General features: G+C 56.0%; 2 protein-coding genes across 3 annotated transcripts; one reads left to right on the top strand and one right to left on the bottom strand.

Moving 5' to 3' along the window:
* The first annotated feature begins 2,437 nt into the window (after positions 1-2,437).
* On the top strand, positions 2,438-7,444 carry LOC101591095 (probable low-specificity L-threonine aldolase 1). 2 transcript variants are annotated; one of them, XM_012514495.2, is made up of 7 exons: positions 2,438-2,736; positions 3,836-3,919; positions 4,516-4,604; positions 5,128-5,313; positions 5,876-6,013; positions 6,177-6,369; positions 6,837-7,444. In XM_012514495.2, the coding sequence occupies exons 1-7, from the start codon at positions 2,535-2,537 to the stop codon at positions 7,118-7,120; spliced, it is 1,176 nt and encodes a 391-aa protein (XP_012369949.1). In that variant the 5' UTR covers positions 2,438-2,534; the 3' UTR covers positions 7,121-7,444. The 2 variants fall into 2 exon arrangements, with proteins under 2 accessions (XP_012369949.1, XP_023569926.1); XM_023714158.1 differs by lacking the exon at positions 4,516-4,604 and having other exon boundaries at positions 2,438-2,729.
* Positions 7,445-11,624: 4,180 nt separating this feature from the next.
* Tmem235 (transmembrane protein 235) lies at positions 11,625-15,556 on the bottom strand. The gene is made up of 4 exons (XM_004630148.1): positions 15,373-15,556; positions 14,229-14,309; positions 13,577-13,714; positions 11,625-11,866 (listed from the first exon to the last, which is right to left on the bottom strand). The coding sequence occupies exons 1-4, from the start codon at positions 15,554-15,556 to the stop codon at positions 11,625-11,627; spliced, it is 645 nt and encodes a 214-aa protein (XP_004630205.1).
* Between the last annotated feature and the right edge of the window lie 2,612 nt (positions 15,557-18,168).

Here is an 18,168-nt window from a genome sequence, read left to right as displayed (position 1 = left end):
GATGTCAACAGCTGACTCAGCCAGCTGCTGGCTGTTGGCCTCTGCCATTGCTGACCTCCACCATCTGGTGCCAGCTTGTACCAGACTCCATAGGCTGACTCCTCCAGCTTCAGCAGCATGCACAGGCCTCTGTGATTCATCTTTGTGGGCTGCTGGTCTCGAGGCTTTCAGTGCTGACTGTGCTGTGTTCACAGTCCCTTCTTTCGAAACGACCACCATTCTGTTCACATTCCTGAGTAGATTCACAGGACTTTGGAGCCCACACTACCCAAGAAACAGTCCATAAACAGTTTACCAGGCACACCAAAGTGAGTCTCAACAGGGCCTGGGCCATAGCAGAGAACCGTGAGTACGCCGGATGGCGCCCTCCCAGACCAAACCTGGGCAGCACCAGGGCCATGCTTGGGTGGCAGCTACAGGCCTGGGTCAGTGAGGGGCAGGGGTGGAACCAGGACATTCTCTGGGGGCCTTGCTGTGAAGGCTGGGGACAGAAGCAAGCCCCAGATCCCTCCCTCCATGATCTTAGCTGGAGGGGGGAGGGGCCCCAAAATGTGGCTCTCCTCCTGTGGGAGAGGAGAGTGACATCATGACAGCAAGAGTTCTTTTTTTTTTTTTTTGCGGAACCGGGGATTGAACTCAGACCCTTGCACTTGCCAGGGAAGCGCTTATTCCACTGAGCCATCTCCCCGGCCCTACATGACAGCAAAAGGACAATGAAGAAAAGTGTCCCAGTCCTTTGGAGGGGATACGGGGAACAAATGGAAGCCAGAGGGAAGGGGCACAAGAACTGCATAACTTTTCTAGCCAGCATGGGGAAAACGAGAGTGTCGTTTGCTTCTTGTGTGTCACCAGGGCCACGTGAATGTGCTGGCCAGAGGTCTGGGTCTCACCTGCAGGAGCACAGGCAAGCAGGAACGTAGGATGTGAGACATAAAGTGAGGGAGAGAGGAGGCAAGGAAATTGAAAACGTTTGAATTGTACCTTTAAGAAAAAAAATCCCTGCACCTTCAAGACACGAAGTTACCCAAGGTTACAATGCTCTTTTCCCTTCCAGGAAACTCTAAAGAGAAATCTCTAAGGATCTCAAAGATACAATAAGCTTGTAAACTGAGCCTGCGCACTTCCTGCCAAGGACCTCCATCCTCCAGGAAGCCCCAGATCTCAGCCTCCAAGACACGGAAATGGCCTACCTTCCAGCCTAGCTCAAAACATGGGCATCCTGACAGACTACGGATGCACAAACTAGGTCACCCATCTGAGGACACCCCCAAGGCCATAACCACCCCTCCTCAGTCCCAGGTCACAAATGCACCCCTCTGTAGAGCCCACACTATTCTGAGTGTATATTTTTAGAATCTCTTCCTAATAAGCCATAAAAAAAAGACAAGATCTTGCTATGAGTTTAGGTTGGCCCTGAACTCAGTATTAGCCCAGGCTGGCCTCAACCTCATGGCAACCCTCCTGCCTCAGCTTCTTCCTGAATACTGGGGTTACAGGTGTTCGGCACCACACCTGGCCCTAATAAACCTTTCTAATGCTTCACAAGTGACAATCCAATAATTCTTCACTGTGACATAAGACAGTGACCCTACCACGTACCCTGTGGCTGGGGTGAGTTGAGGGCCCTCTCCTCAGGGATCTCCAGAGGCCTTGTCTGGTGACAGGTATACTCCAGACCCACGGCCCCAGAGCATACTCACCCCCTTGAGTAAAGTGACTTCTCCTTGAGCCTGCAAGAATCCAATTTCCATCAAAAAGACACCTCTATTTTTTTTTCTTTTGTATTTTGATAAACACCGGAAAACCACAGAACCTAGTTTTTCTTTTCTTTTTTTTGCAGAACCAGGGATTGAACTTAGGTCCTTGTGCTTGCCAAGGAAGTGTTTATTCTACTGAGCCATCTCCCCAGCCCCCAGAACCTAGTTTTATTTGATGTCATACACCCTCTTAATCCTTTCTTTCTTTCTTTCTCTCTCTTTTTTTTATTTTTTTATTTTTTTTGTTGTTGTTGGAACCAGGGATTGAACTCAGGCCCTTGCACTTGCCAGGAAAGCGCTTATTCCACTGAGCTATCTCCCAGGCCCCTTTTTTTTTCTTATTCCTTTCAACATGTAGGATTATTAGCTGTTTTGTATGTGTTTTCAGTTTTTATTTTGACATATGCTATAATTACAGCCATTATGTAAAGTATCTTAAATAAAACTAAACTAAACTAAACTATACTAAACTAAAACAAAACAAAACAAACAAACAACCTCCCTAAAACTAAAATGCTCCAGCATCCCCAGTAGGTTTGGTCTCCACCTTGACGAAACGGGAACTACAACTCCCAGCATGCCACGGGCACCCCCCCACTTGCTTACGCCCCCACCGAACGTCCCGGACTACAACTCCCAGAATGACCTGGGGCCTCCACACTGTGTCCCCGGTCCGGGAAGTCCGGTGGCACGGACCCACGGCTCCGAGTGGACACTCCTTGGGAAGAGTAGGGTAGCCTCTCTGAGTAGGGTGGGGAGACCAGCGCTGCCTCCGCCATGCTCCGCGCACTGGCCCGGGCCGCGACTCTAGGACCCGGGGTACCCTGGGTGCGGTGGTCTGGGAGCCAGGCGGTGGTCTCGGCCCAAGTGGTGGACCTGCGCAGCGACACAGTGACCAGACCCGGGCCAGCCATGAGCCGCGCCATGGCCGAGGCGGTCGTGGGGGACGATGACTACGGCGAGGACCCGACGGTCCGTGGTGAGCCCGATGTACAGCCCTGGGCTGGGGTCGTCCCGGCGACCAAGGGCGCTGTCCGTGGTGCTGGCTAAAGGATGACCAGGACGGGGTGGTGTGCAGCAGGCATTCAGAGATCCTCTGTCTCAGGCCAGGCTTTGCATTCTGCTTCCTTCTCACCAAAAACCTGTCAGAAATGCAGACACCCAGCCACTCCCACCAGAGCGTAAATATGTCACCACAACAGGGCCAAGGAGGTGCTTGTGTTGACAGCAGTCTGTGGAGGGTATTTTGTGGACGGGAAGGTAGGGAGAAGTGCATGGCTCACAGGGAATAGGAACCTCCCTGAAGAACCCTCCTGAAGTATAATGGCAGTGCCCAGGCTCTGGGCATGGGGAGCTTCAGAGGTATCAGGATACAGGTGGAGAATGTGGCTTAAGTGTAGTGTGCACGGGGCACCTTTGTCACAAACAGGAAGTGGGGAGTGGGTAGAGGTCAGATCACACTGACCTTGAATGTCATGCCAAGGACTCTGTGTCTGATGCCACAGTCAGGACAGTCACCACAGACTTTAAATCAGGAGCCCCACTTGTCCTCCAACTGCACCTTTTGTCCCCCCTCCACCTCCCCAAGGCTCCCCTTCTGAGGGGGAGCGGAAGTCAGCGAAACCACAGCCCCACCTGGCAGGGCTGGTGGGAAAGGAAGTGCAACAGGTGTGGGTCTTGCTGGCACAAGGGGTTCAAACCACAAGAAAGTTTTAGTGGGCTGGTGCAAGGGGAGCTTTGGCCCAGGAGGAGGTAGGGTGCAGAGGGTTGACTGAGGGACCTGGGGACCCAGATGTGTGGTTACCAACAGACACTGACAGACTGCTGGAGATATAGCTCAGTGACACAAGCACCTGCCTGGCAAGCATGGGGTCCTGAGTTTGATTCCTGGTACCTAAAAGAAAGCACTGGTAGACTGGGGATCCAGCCCTGCCCATTGGCCACTCATGTAGGGCACAGCCTCTTTAGGGCACTCCTCTAAAAGACACCCTGAAGTGTCCTGAGTGTGGTCAGCCTGCAGCTGCTCCAACTGTCATTGTCCATAAATCCTTCCCTGGCCCACACCACTCCCTTCCCAGAGCTACAGGAAAAGACTGCAGAGCTTCTTGGGGTGGAGCGGACTCTGTTTGTGCCCACCAACACAATGGCCAATCTCATCTCCGGTGAGTTCACCCCCCAGGTCCTCGGGCACCCTCTGTCCCCCCTCAGCCATTCGTGAATGGCATTTCTGGATCTTTGTTCAGTCTGCCTTCTCCCCACCTGGCAGGAAATGGGGGAGTGAGTAGCAGAAAGCTACTCCCCAGCCTCTCCTCCTTGGGGTGCCCTCAGCACACAGCCTTGGTTCCCCATTCCTGTAAGCACACCATCCTTACCTCTTCAAGCCTCTCTGTGATGTCCTCCTGCCTCACCTTGTATACCAACACCACACAGTTCCCACCAGAGCCTTGCAGTGGCTGGTGTCCCTGGCCGCCTGTCCACAGGGAGTGGCATTGTGGTTGGCATCTTCCTGCAGGTGGTGATCTCCAAATGGGCCACAGGCTGTGTGTGGCCCAGTGTTAGTGTGGCCAACCCACAGTTACATATTTAGGGTGATGGTTTTCCAGCATGTGGTGTTAAGCTGTCTTGAAGGAGCAGTTTCTCAATTGGTATAAGAGATGTAGGAGCTTGCTGTGGCCCTGCAGCTCGCCCTAGCCATGGTGAGCAGGGCAGATGGGCCCTGTGGAATCAATGCCAAGTCCTGCCCTCCTGTCTGTCTCAGTGATGGTTCACTGCCGGCGTCGGGGCTCCCAGCTCCTCCTTGGGCAGGAGTGCCACATCCAGGTCTATGAGCAGGGCGGGGTGGCTCAGGTAAGAACCAGGTACTACTCCCCTGGGGCCCGGGGCAACCTCTCACCAGCGCAGGGTGCTCAGGGGAGAACCTGCTTTCCAGGCGCCGGCTAGGACCGGCAGATGGGGAAAAGAGCCACATGGAAGATGCTCAGGGAGAGGTGGGAGGGACAGCAGTTCTCAGATTTACCACTTGGAGGCAGCAGTGGCCCAGGCTGGTCCAGGGATACAGAACAGTTGTTTTTGCCTAGTGCTTGGTGTCTTGGTCCTCTGCTGTCCCCTGGTGGGTGCTCAGTACACTGGCACTGAGAATTGGGAGCCTGAACACAGCCTGACAAGTGTCAACAGAAAAGGGGTTGGGGGGACCCTCCTCAGCTAGGACATCGCATCTGAAGGGGCAGGGAAAGGGCTAAGGCCCAGAGCTGGGGAAAATCAGCCACAGCGTTGGGGATCTGGCTCCCTGTTCCAGACAACCCTCTCTCCCGCCAGGAGGTGCTACTGATCCACCAGGCCCACCTGACCACTCCCCTTCCCCCACCTGCAGCTTGCTGGGGTGCTGTCCCACCCACTTCCAGACCTGCCACATGGCATGCTGGACCTGACTGAACTGGAGAAGGTGCTTGCTCGGGGTCATGGGAGCCCCTACCACCCAGTCTGTGAGCTCGTGTGCCTGGAGAATACACACAACAGCTCCGGAGGCCGGGTCCTGCCCATGGACTACCTCCACCAGGTAGGCCTGCGCCCCACCACTCCCCACCACCAGCCCACTGCTGCCTTCCTCTGCACTCAAGCCCCCATCTGAGACAGCTGGTCTCTGTCATGCCCTGTGTCACCAAGGCTGGAGGTACAGAGGGAATAACTGCTCCTGTTGAGGACCCCAATTTCCTAGACTTGCCCAAGGGCAGAGGTGTCACGTGTGCTCACACAGCCTGCCACCAAGAGCCTGGTCACTGCACCACGGTCCTGGTGAGGCTGTGAGACTTGCGGAGTGCACAGTAGAAAAGAGGATGGAGCTCTGCAAGAGTGCTTGCCTAGCCAGTACTGTGTGCGTGCGGGCGTTCACATACCCACGCAGGGGAGTGAAAATGCTTGCCATTGGCCCCTTCCACAGAGGACAGCACTGAGGCTCAGGCCATGCCACATGACTGCTCAGGTACCCAGAGCTGGTCACCAAACCAGGCTCCTGACTCCAGACTGCTCATAATTCCTCCAAAGGCCACACTCAGGAGCCTCCCAGAGACTCACCTTCTTCAGGCCTGGCCCCTCTGACCTCTGCCTGCCCTTCATCCCAGGTGCACCTTCTGGCCAAGACCTACGGGGCCCGCATCCACCTGGACGGGGCCCGGCTGATGAATGCAGCGGTAGCTCTACGTGTGCCCCCTGCCCGCATCGTGGAGCATTGTGACTCTGTGTCTTTGTGTTTCTCCAAGGTGGGGACAGCCCTGGGCTTGCCTTCTAGGGCCAAGTGGGGTGAGGGTGCCCTGTAGGAAGCAGAGTTGGGTCTGTGGGCTCCAGGTGCCATTGTGGCTGCTCCTCCCCATCCAGAGACAGGATGCTAGGAATGGGGCAGCAAGAGTTTCTCCTCTTCCCCAGGGCCTGGGTGCTCCAGTGGGTGCTGTGGTTGGGGGACCCAAGGACTTCATTGAAGAAGCCTGGCGTTTCCGGAAAGCCTTGGGCGGGGGCATGCACCAGTCTGGAGTGCTGGCTGCAGCAGCCCTGCTGGGTCTGGCTGATGCAGAGGAGGCCCTGCTGCAGGACCATGGGAATGCCCAGAGATTCGCCAAAGGTGCCGCCCCTCACCCTTCCTTCCTTTTGCCCCCAACTGTGCCTAGGGGGTGGTCCTCTGCAACAGGGCCCAGATCCCCATGAGTCTGTGCCCTTGAAGCCTCTAGGATGTTGAGGTTAGCACTGAGTCTGCAGAGGGGACCCGGGTCTACCTGCCTCCCAGACCCCATTCCATGCAGGACTTGGCACTGACAAGCACCAGTGGAGTCAGGAACTGGGGCCCCCTGTGCTATCCAGCGGTCTTTCATCCATTGATTGAATCCTCACGATATCCCCACTTCACTAATGAGGAAATGGAGGCCCATGCTAAAATAGCCGTGTCACCTGTGTGATCCCGGAGGCCACATCAGGACTCAGGGTCATTCTCTCCTCCTGTACTGGCTGCTTTCCCCAAGTGATAGTTGCAGGGAGTGGGGACCATAGCAGGGGCCTGGGATCGGGCTCCACTCACTCCAGGACCTGGCCTAGGTCTCCAGGAGCTGGCGTCACCCTTCTGCTTCGTGGACCCTGCCACCGTGGAGACCAACATGGTGCTAGTGAGGGTGAGTGGGCTGTCACCCTCGGAGCTGTGCCAGCGCCTGCAGGCTGTGAGCCCTGACGAGGTAGCACAGATCGGCCATGCTGTGCGGGTGCTGCTCTTTCCCTGGACAGAGCAGTCAGTGCGCGCCGTGTGGCACCGTGGCATCTCCACCCACGACACTGACCTGGCCCTGAGGAAGTGGGAGCTCGTGCTGAGGCAGCTGGAGCCCTGAGGATAGGGTGACAAGGGACCCTATGCCCTGGATAGAACTGAAACGGGAAATGTTCCAAACCTCTGGCCCAGTAGCCTGCTAGAAGCAAAGGCCAACCTCTGGGGAAAGGTGACGCCATCCAAAGCCTCAGATTTCTCTACAGTGACTCATAGATGATGTCTCCACTCCGTCAGAAATAACCACGCATAGGGTCAGACAAGATGTGACCAGAAATCAAGGGGGAGAACCAGACAAAGAGACCAGTAGGTGATCAGGATAACACGGTTATTCGATATGGGCTTTAAAATAAAATATTTAAGGAATTACAAGGCAAGATAAAAAAAATTAACAGAAAACTTGAAACTGTAGGATGACACCTTGGAAATTCTGGAAATGAAAAGCAGGGCCAGGGACATAGCTCAGTGACATAAGTGCCTGTCTGGCAAGCGCAAGGTCCTAAGTTCGATCCCCAGCACCACAAAAAAAAAAGAAGAAGAAGAAGAAAGGCATATTAAATTAAGATCTTACTGGATAGGTTTGATAGCAAAAGAGACACAGCTGAAGAGAGAGAATTAGTGAAGAGGGCAGTAAGTCTGGAAAAGCTGTATCTGAAACAGATCCAAAGCTGGTATTTTGAACAGAGTAATCAAACTGATAACTTCCTGGTGGATGGATCAAAAACCAGAGAGAAAGTACAGATCACTGTTTGTTTTGTGTGTGTATGTTTGTTTTTTGTTGTTGTTTTGAGGCAGAGTCTCTTGAGATATAGTTCAGGCTGGCCTTGAACTCATCATGGTGATCCTCCTGCCTCAGCCTCCGGAGTACTAGGATTACAGGCGTGGGCCACCACACCCAGATGATCTTACAGATTGTTTTTAATGATAGAAAAGAATAAACACTACTTATATTTTTGTCATGTAGAATAATCATTAATGTTTGTGTTTCTTTCATTCTGGATATGTATATGGGTACGTGAATCTGTATGTGTGTGTGTGTGTGTGCGTGTGTGAGTGTGTGTGTTTTAAGGAGAGAGATCCATGCAAACTTTTTATCACCATGAAAATTTCAGGAAGTAAATTGCAAAGGGAGAAAGTTAACTGTGACTTCCAGTGGCAGAGGTCTTACTCTATGACCAGCCCTGGCACAGACCTTTGGGGGACACCTAAGATTCAAACTATAGCACTGTGTCACCCCAGTGCTTAGCAGGCCCCTCACAGGAACCCAGGGCAGCCTGGCTTTCTCAGCAATAGTGGCTTCAGCTTACACGTGCCAAGTTGAGGCCCAGTGGAGGCGACCAGGCATTCGCTGCACACGGCTAGTGGAGGCACAGGAGCGGAGACAGCAGTGTGGTGACATCTTGAGCCACGGTGAGTGTGACAGGAAAAATGCGGGGCCCTGCAGCGGAGGACCCTCCCACTCTTCCTCTGCTCCTGAGAATCCCCATCTGCGCTCTGGAGACCCAGAACTGGGGGCTCCCCTGGCCACCAGAGCTGATAACTCAGAGACTCAAAAAAAGACCAGCACCACTTCCCCTGTCATCCCTATCTGCTGAGCTTGGGGGACACCTAAGATTCAAACTATAGCACTGTGTCATCCCAGTGCTTAGCAGGCCCCTCACAGGAACCCAGGGCAGCCTGGGTTGTGTTGTGTTGTGTTTCCGACCCACATCAGCAGACATGCATTGGGTTTGTTATCCGCCGCTGGGTAACAGATTGTCCCAAACAGCAGCATCTAACATGACAAACATTGTTAGTTCTTGTACTTTCTGTGGCCCAAAGGCCAAGGAGTGACTCGGTGGAGTTCTGGCTGTGGTCTCTCCTGAGGCTGCAGACCAGCTAGTCTGAGCCCTCAGGCCCCTGCCTTCCACAGTGGCCCCCACACACAGCAGGCCCACTGGGCTGGTTGCAGTTGGAGGCTGTCTCTGTGCGCGCAGGGACTGCCCCACCCTCCAGGCCAGCAACCGAGAGGCTGAGGCAGGAGCTGCCAGGACACCACAGTGACTGTACTGAAGCTGGTTCCTGTGTCCAGGTAGGGTCTCAGCCCAGAGAGGGCCCTGGTTTTGTTGTGCAGGTCCTGGTGGGGCACAGGTGGCATCAGAGGGAAATGACCAGAGCCAGCCCACAGAGGGGTACAGAAGGAGGGCAGGAGAGGGGGCAGAGCTGGGGCATCATGGGAGATGCTCGGGTAAGGGGGCCCTGTCCTGAGATAGTGACCATCCCACAGGGCTGGCTCTATTGTGCTCTCTAGAATGAATGATTGTGCCCTCCCCACCTTTCTCCTCTTGCTGTGAGTCACGTGGCCCTGGCACTATGTTCTCAGCAGCCTTGAACCCGGTACTGATTTGCCCTGAGCAACACTCATCTGCTTTCATCCACAAAGCTGGGCTGCCCACTGAACGTGAAAGAGTATGAGACCCTCAGGGCAACTGCTGCAGTCAGTGGCTCATCAGAGAGGCCGAGTCCTCTAGGGGAGCGTGCACACACACGTGCCCATGAGCAGAGGTGAGACTGGAGGTCCCTGCAGCTACTGGTGTGTGTCTTCCCCAGTGTCCCACCCACAGCCCAACCTCAGCGCTAGTCAGAGGGGCCTGGAGCTAAAACTGTCATCCCCCCACCCCTGCTTCTGTGAACACACAAAAGCCTCCTCAGCAGATGCTGAGAGGACAGCAGGGGAGAGGGCCCCACACTGTTCCACTCAAGCTAAGAGGGCTGCCCACACATAGAGGCCCGGGGCCCCTCCCAGCCGGTGCTGGCCTGACAGGAATAAGAAGGTGCGTATCTGCAGACAGCATCACGAGATGCCTGCGCACACGCACGCACGCATCCAGGCAGGACATCTGCGAAGGCTGAGCTTGCCCGCGGCACACACAGTTGGTGACTATTTGTTTCCTCCGTAGTGTTTGTGAGGCATGGGCGTGTATTACCTCTTTTGAGAAACTCAAAGAGAAAAGCAACAGGCTTATACTGTACATGGCATAAGCGGATTTATTCAAGGGCACATTGCACAACGTTCCTGCATGGGGGCGGGGACGTGCCTCGACTGCACAGTACCTGCGTAACAAGCGCAAGGTCCTGAGTTTGATTCCTGGTGGAAAAAAAAAGTCCTGCTTGGAGTGGCAAAGGGGAGACCCTCTCAGCCCCAGCTCTGTCCTCCCTAGGCCCTGCCAAAACTGTGTCACTTGGGACCGAGGAGATGGCTCAGTAGGATAAGCGCTTGACTGGCAAACGCAAGGATCTGAGTTCAATCCCCGGTTCTGAAAAAAAAAAAAAAAAAAACAACACACAAAAACAACAACAACAACAAAAAAAACTGCATCACCTTCACCCTGTGTCCTCAGAAGCTTCCTGTGACCATTGAAGCAATAAAAGGAGGGGGCAGGAAGAGCCTCAAGGGGGCCATGTTCCCCAGCACACGTCCCTGAACTCAGGAAGGACCCACACCTGAAGTGGGGCTGCTGGGCTCACAGGTGCTACGCAGCCCCTCAGCCCTCTTTCCTTGTCCCATAGCCACGACCTAACCGACATCAAGTGGACTGCCCCAGCCCAAGTGGTGAAGGACAGCGTAGCATGCCCACCCTGTTCTCCCAGGTCTGGCTCTTGGGCCGTGGGCTGGGCTTCTGCCTCCTGCTCGGGAAGTGTGCAGCTGCATCTGGGACAGTGGTGCACATGTGATCCCCACACTCAGAAGGTTGTGGCAGGAGGACTGTGGACTCAGAGCCAGCCTGGGCTACATAATTAGTTCAAGGCCAGCCTGATTCTGTCTCCAAAAAAAAGTCTGCCACCGAGACTCTAGGCTCAGCCTGAGTTCTTTTCCCGGCCACCCCAGGGATGGCCCCAAAGCACTTTCAGACCACAGGGGAAGGCCTGGGGCTGGCAGGGGCAGGGCCACACCAAGACAATGACAGACAAGAGTCCAGTGACCACTTGCCTGGAAGCGGCGGGGAGAGGGACTTACCTGGCTACAAACTAGGGAGGGGACCCCCTCTGTGCCTACAAATGTAAGAGACCTCATCCCTGCCACTGTCCCTGCCACGGGGAGTGGACAGACAGAGGGTTGGGGGCCCTGCCAGCAGCCTGCTAGGACATCTGGCTCTGCCCTGAAGGGCGCCCAGGTGTGACCTAGCCTCAGCCTCCCCTCTGTGACAGGGTAAGTGACAACCACATGCAGGACTGTGGGGCTAACAAGCAGGGGAGCACAGGGAGCCCTATCTCTCTCCCCAGACTGTCCCAGGTCCCTAGGAATAGGGCACAGCAGGACTGATGAGGGTGGTGCAGCCAAACCTCCAAGAGTCCAGGGCACCCTGAGTACCCAGGAACTGGAAACGCCTCACCAACTTCAGCCAAGAATCCAGTGACCTCCTTGATCTCTAGGAGGAAGTGAGCTAGGCAGTCTCTGAGAACACACAAAGGCTGTGCAGCATCCCCCCACCACCACCAGACTCCAGGATGACCCAGCCAGGATGACCAGTGACCTTCAGGCTTGTGGGAGGGGACCCAGCAGCTCTCCCAATCTGCTACCCCGGGACTCAGATGACCACAGAGTGGGGTGCTTCAGGGCGCCGGCTCAGACTGAGGGTGTGGGCAGCGGTGAGCAGGAGGGCACCACTGAGTGCCTCCAGGGTGCAGGAGCCCCAGGCCAGGGCAGCAGACCAGCCGAAGCTGATGCGCACACCCTGCATGCGCTGGGCACCATACTGGCGGGTCGTCTCTGCCAAGGCCAGGTGTGAGTAGCGGATGTACACGCTGACCCCCGCCAGGGTCAGGGCACCTGGGGAGAGAGGGGGAGGAGAAGCCACTCCCAGGGGTCCTACACACGAAACCTTGGGGTCCCCACACATTCAGGGCCTGACAGGCACCTTTCCACTTGTGCCCTCTCCTGGTCAGCTCTGATGACCCTCACTCTGGCCCGTTCAGTCGCCTCCTAGTCCCTGGGGTGAACTCTGAGGTTTACAAACGTTTCCACCTGCACCTCCAGCACAGTCAGGCAGCAGCAGAAGCAGTGGGTTGAATTTGGGGAATGATGTGAAGCCAAGTAGGGTGGGAGAGGCCAGGATGGGGGCAGAGGCCTGCCTAGGACCTCCTCAGCCCTCAGGGCTCCCCAGAAAGGAGGCGCAGAAGCAGGTGGCATGGCCTCCGCTGCAGGGTCAGCACTGCCCCATAAGTCCGCTCCAAACTCCAGCTGCTGAACAGTAGGGTGCAGAGTAAACCCCTAATCTGGAAGCCCCTTTCACCTCTCTCAACTCCTCTGGAGGACAGAGACCCAAGCTAAGCTCGTGGCAACCTCTCTCCCACCTCAGTCTCCTGAAGTACATCTCCAGGGCTGGGTCTGCAGTCTGCAGGACAACCATAGAGGAATTCGTCCCTCCAGCCCCTCGGCCTGCACGGGCGCCTTCTGTCCCAGCACAGTGCAGAGGCTTCCTGTCACCACAAGCTTTCCAGCCCTATTACTCCTCCTGATGGCTCCCTGAGGTCATCTTCAGTGGGTTTGCAGTCTCCCGGGTCACAGCTGGCACTGAGCACTGTGGACTCCATGCTCTGGAGGACACCCCGACGTCTTGTGGGTCTCACTGGTTTGTGATCATAACCAAGGCTACACGTCCCCCCCTCTTCGGCTCCCAGGCCAGCCTGCTCCCTCTTCCCTGAGGTCTCCCAAAGAGCCCAGCATTGCCTGGGGAGGGAAGCAGCACTGCCCAGGAAGAGGCCCCAGCCCCAGCGGGCCTTGTAACCATGGCCATGAGAGTAGAGCTGTGGTGAGATGTGGACCCAGCTCAGGCCTGGCCCCACATGACAAGGGCCACTGGGGCTGACCCCTGGGAAACACCAGCCCACATTCAGCAACAGCCCCCCAGGGAAAGGGCAGGGAACTTGGGGCTAGGGCAGACAGCACCACCGGGCTGTGGGGGAACAAGCTCCCTCTGGTTTGGGAGAGCCTGGAACCTCTCAGGACTGACTTCTCACTGCAGAGCCCCTGGGGATACTCAGGCCAGCGTGGCACACAGTGAGCCACGCACTATGCAAGTCACCATCTGGACCCCAGCAGGGGACACTGTTGAGGACTCTGATGCCCTTCCGCCCACTGCCACTGAGTGGCCCTGAGCTGTCTATGCCAGTGGCATGCCCCTGCTCCCAAGCCTCCCCCAGGACAACCTGGGAACAAAAGAGGGACTAGGGGCTGAACACACTGTCCTCAGGGACATCTGGCCAACACAGCAGGTTCTGGACTCACTATGGGATCCTCCGGCTTCCTAGGCTGCAAAGTTCCAGCCTGGCCCTCTTGTGTCCAGGCCCAGCCAGAGGCCCAGCCTAGGGACCCAGGGTACCTCTGTCCCCACGCGGTACTTCTGTCCCCAGGGTGTCCCTCTCCCAAGGGGGACCTCTAGCCTCAGAGACCCAGACGCAGTATAGCCCTGGGGGAGCAGAGTGTGTGGGGCGGGGGAACAGGAGATCCCACTCCCAGAACCCCCCACTCCAGACTCACCCCCCAGCAAGAAGTAGCAGCCGGTGAGGAGCAGCAGAGGGACGCTCTGAGTCAGGGAGCTGAGCAGGCCGCAGACCCAGCCACACACAATGAGGACCAAGCTGAGGGGCAGGACCACCATGACGGCACGGTGCAGTGCTGCGGAAAAGGCGGCTCAGGTGCAGGTAGACAGGACCCCTGCCCCCAGGAGGGTCGAAGCAAGCCTGATGCTCCTGCTCAGGCCAAGTGGAGTGAGGGGTTGATGCCCTGTCTCCATGGTAATCACCAGACCCTCCCAGTGGCCACCTCGGGTGCTGGCATAGACTTCACAAGGGGAGGGGGAGGGAGATTCCCTGGTGCCCTCCCTGCCCCCCCCCCGGCTGTTCTGGGACATCAGTCACATGCCCACCATGGGAGATGGCAACAATAAAGTTGGGCTGTTACCACTGAAAAGGAAACTGAGGCACGGGGCTAGCAGCATAGTCTGAGAATCAGTAGGACACCTGTGATCAGGACTCAACAGCAGAGCACAGAAGAGCTACAGGTGGACATGTCCTCTGAGGACTGCAGGGCCATAGGAAGTGCTTCTCTGGGACTGGGGTGGGATGGTTCAGGTCTCAGTCCTGCCTGAAGAATCAGGAAGGCTGTGGAGGTAGCACTTCCCAGGACTCACAGAGGAGGTGCTGCACCGAAGGGGAGGCATCCAGTCCCTCGCTGGCAAAAGGGTCAATCAAGGGGACACAGCTGCTCTGTCCTGGGGAGCCAAAGTACAACGCAGAGGCTGGATACCAGGGCCCCCAGCAGATCATAGAGCCACAGGGTTACGCTGAAGTCATAGGCCCCACGGGCTCAGGGCTCTGAATGGCATCTGAGACCCAAGATCTCTCATTTGGTTTGTTTCCATGGACAGGCCCTCCCTACAGGGAGGTGTGTTTGAAATCTCAGACACTCAGGAGGCCCCTGGGAATGCTCTGGGGGTCCCCATAACACACAGTCATGGGGAGCCTGGACTTAGCCTTTGGGGAGAAACAGTGCACAAAATGGGGCTGGAAGGCTCAGCTCAGGACCCTTCCCAACTCCCGTCGTGTGGGCTTTCAGATTCACACCCATGCACGTATGCACACAGGACAGGAGAGACAGGCAGCCAAGTCCTCCCACTCTGCACACTTGGTCATGCATGAGGGGCACTCACAGTCACACACTTATACTCACACACACATATCAGCCTGGTGCTCACACACTCCACACTCATTCACCCACACACACCTTCACACATGGACTCACACATACCACACACTCTCACACAGCTTGTGGTGGCTCCTGCAGGTGGAGAGGAAGGGGTGGGGTCATCAGGACAAACAACTCCTAGTCACCTGGATGAAGGCCAGCTCTTGGCCTCTGCATCAGAGCATCCCTGACTGACACTGCCCACTTCAGCCCCACAGTGCCCCCTCCCCCTGGCTGCGACTGGGAGGCACCAAAGCAGGAACAGGGATAGCCCCCACCCCAGGACGGTTGGTAGACCCCTTTCTCTGGAGGTCCGTTTCTCCCTTCTGAGGCTGCGCCTTGGAGATTGAGGAGTGTGGGATGAGGACCCCAGTTACCTACTGGGAATAACTCTGTGAGGTGCTGTCCCGATTCTCCACAAGACTGGGGTTTGGGCCGCGGGGTGGGGGTGTCGGGGTAGGGTTGGAGGGGTGGGTGGGGTGTATTGGGGAAGGAACGGCCAGGATTCAGAGAGGAGGGGCCGGGATTGGGGGCGGGGCAGGGACGAAGGGCGAAGGCGCGGAGGGCCAGGTTCCCATCCTTTCTCTCACCTTCACAGGTGCGCCAGAGCCCAGAGTGCGAGGACAGCTGCTCCGCACCGCCGCTGCGCTCGCCGCTGGCGTCCGCCACCTCCAGGATGTACCAGTAGTCGCTGGCGACCGCGGCGGCCAGCAGCGCGAAGCTCAGTAGAGCGCCCAGGGCGGCGGCCAGGAGCAACACGCCCAGCCGGGCCATGCCAAGGGTGACCCGGGCCGGGCAGGGACGGAGAGAAGTCGGCGTCTGGGTTCTGTGAGAGAGCCCGGGAGAGGGTCAGGGGAGTTGGGAGGCGGGGGTGGGGGGTGGGGTGTTGGCGGGACTTGGGGAAGCCGAGAGGTGAGGGCCGGAAGGGGCTGGAGGGTGCAGGAGAGTGGGGATAGGTTGGTAGGGGGTCAGGGGTGCGCAGGGAGCCAGGCTCAAGAGAGCCCGGCTAGATCAGCGATTAGGCGGTGGACAGCAGCGAGAGTGGCTCCCGCTCCGGCTCCTCGGAGTAAGATATCCGACTCACGGAGGAGGGGGCGTCTTGAGAGGCTGGGTCCGGGGAGCGGAGGGGAGCGGCAGAGCCAGGGGCCGGAGCAGGGGCGGTGCGCCGCTGGAGGCTCTTCTGCGCACGTCTCCTGATTTCTGCGCAGGGCTTGACACGCAGTGCCCTCGGGCTCGCAGGCGAACTGATGCCATCTAAAAAAGGAAGAAAGAAGTCTGGGACCCTCAGGATGAAGAGGAGCTGCAGCCCTGGGTTCAAACCCTGACGTCCCCAGAGCTGGCCACAGATTACTGGGCAATTCCTAATCTTTTTAAACCTCTGCTTTTGTGCATTTAAACAGCGGTGCCTTGAGAGGAGCTTGAAAGAATAGGGAGGGAAGAGCGGAAACTGGCCCCAAGAGGGGGCACCACCATTCTTTTTTTTTTTTTTTTTAAACAGGCATCAAACTCAGGACATTGTGCTTGCCAGACAGGTGCTGTGTCCCTGAGCTATCACTGGCCAGGGATCCTGACCTTGATCAGTCTTGAAGGCCAATCAGATAGGCTCAGTGGCCTGTCGTGGGGGTGGGCTCCGAAGGAAAGGTACTTCAGATTGGGTTTTTCTTTCCTTGGTAGTGGGGCTTGAACCAGGGTGCTCTAACACAACTGCATCCCCAGCCCTTTTATTTTGAGACAAGGTTGCTAAATTGCCCACGCTGGCCTTGAATTTGCTTTCCTCCTGTCTCCACCTCTGAGTAACTGAGATCACAGATGTGTGATACCACATCTGGCCCGATTATTTCATAATTACAAATGCCACATGTGGCAAGCCGGCTTAGCTGTCCTGCCTCTCAGAAGCATGAGTGAAGCACCCTGGAGGCCTCTGTTGGGAGCATGCTCCTCTGAGGAACTGTGCTCGGGCTGTGCCATGGATGAGGCGGTCAGGCTATGCTGGGCACCACAGCCAGGCACGCCCAGGCCCAGCAGTCTGCATCCTCAGGCTACAGTTTTCATTGCGGCAGCTTCCTGACTTGCAACTGACCCAGGCCTCTCAGAGAATGTGTTTGGGCCATTTTTTCTCTGCTAGGCTCCCATAGGTTTGAGGAACATAGCGCTTACATAAAAGCAATCCTAAGTTATTGAAAAAGTATTTCAAATGGAATGGAGACAGAACAGAACCAAGCTGCTTGAGTATTTCGTGGGCTGTTTATCTTTCTGCACACTGCACCAAAGGCTGTTTCCCAGCTGTGTCAGTGGAGATGCCCACTGTGCCTGATTGTGTCCTTGAGCTGGCACTGCCTTCCCCCCACCCCCCACTTGCCATAGGAGCCTGTGGCAGCCAGGAGCCTAAGGAGCTGAAGGACTTGCCCAGCCCATCTCTGATTATAGCTGGAGAGAACCGTGAACTCTGAAAACTTGAGTTTATCCCTAGCAGTTACTCCACAATAGAGCAATATAAAAGGATCCGTATTGCTTTGTTTGGGTTGAAGCCTCCTCTTGCGTGTGTATAAGGTTGAAGCAGGTGAGAGACGAGGACCATGAGATTGAGGCCAGCCTGGAGTACATACTGAGACACCATCTCAAACAGAAGCAAATAGAGGTCAATCCCCACATTTAGGGAAAACTAAGGAAGTCAGCTTGGTCCCTCCAATAAGCTCCCTGCCCTTGAGCTTAGCTGCTTTGAAAGGGCTTTGCTTTTGTTTTCTTTTGTAGTACCAAGGATTGAACCACCCAGTGGACCACATCACTGAGCTACATTTCCAGCCCTTTCTGTTTTGAGGCTGGGTCAGAGTTGCCAAAGCTGGCCTTGAACTTGTTATCTTCCTGCCTCAGCCTCCAAGGAGCTGCTATTACAGGTGTTATGGTTTGTGTATAGCTGTGCCCCCCAAAGCCTCATGCAGTCTTGGGGCAGCTTCTGGAGTCTGTGATTGATTACTGTGGGTGTGGATGCTGCACTTGCCCTGGGGCAGGTAATTTGCATTACAGTGTAAGGAGGGAGGAGAAGCTGGCTGCTTGAGCTGCTGCTACTCCCTATTTTTGCTCTTGCTCTTTACTGCCACCATGAAAGGTTGCCCTCTGCCATGTGCTGCTCTGCCTTGGAGCCAGCTGAGTGTGGACTGAAACCTCCAGTGACTGTGAGCTAAATAAACCTTTCCTTCCTTCATTTTGAGTGTCAGGTATTTGTCCTAGCAACAAGACAAGAGTAACTAAGACAGAATTTGGTACCAGGAGTGGGGCTGTTGCTGTGGCTAAACCTGACCATGTGGATTACAAGCTTTTGGAAATGGCTTATGTGAAGAGGCAGGAAAGGTTCAGAGATGTTGCCTATAAGCGAAGCGCTGGAACAG

The sequence above is a fragment of the Octodon degus genome, unplaced genomic scaffold (genome assembly GCF_000260255.1).
Source record: "Octodon degus isolate 3935 unplaced genomic scaffold, OctDeg1.0 scaffold00033, whole genome shotgun sequence".
Taxonomy (NCBI): Eukaryota; Metazoa; Chordata; class Mammalia; order Rodentia; family Octodontidae; genus Octodon; species Octodon degus.
Note: the sequence above shows the minus strand (reverse complement) of the source record. Positions and strands in the feature narration are given on the sequence as shown.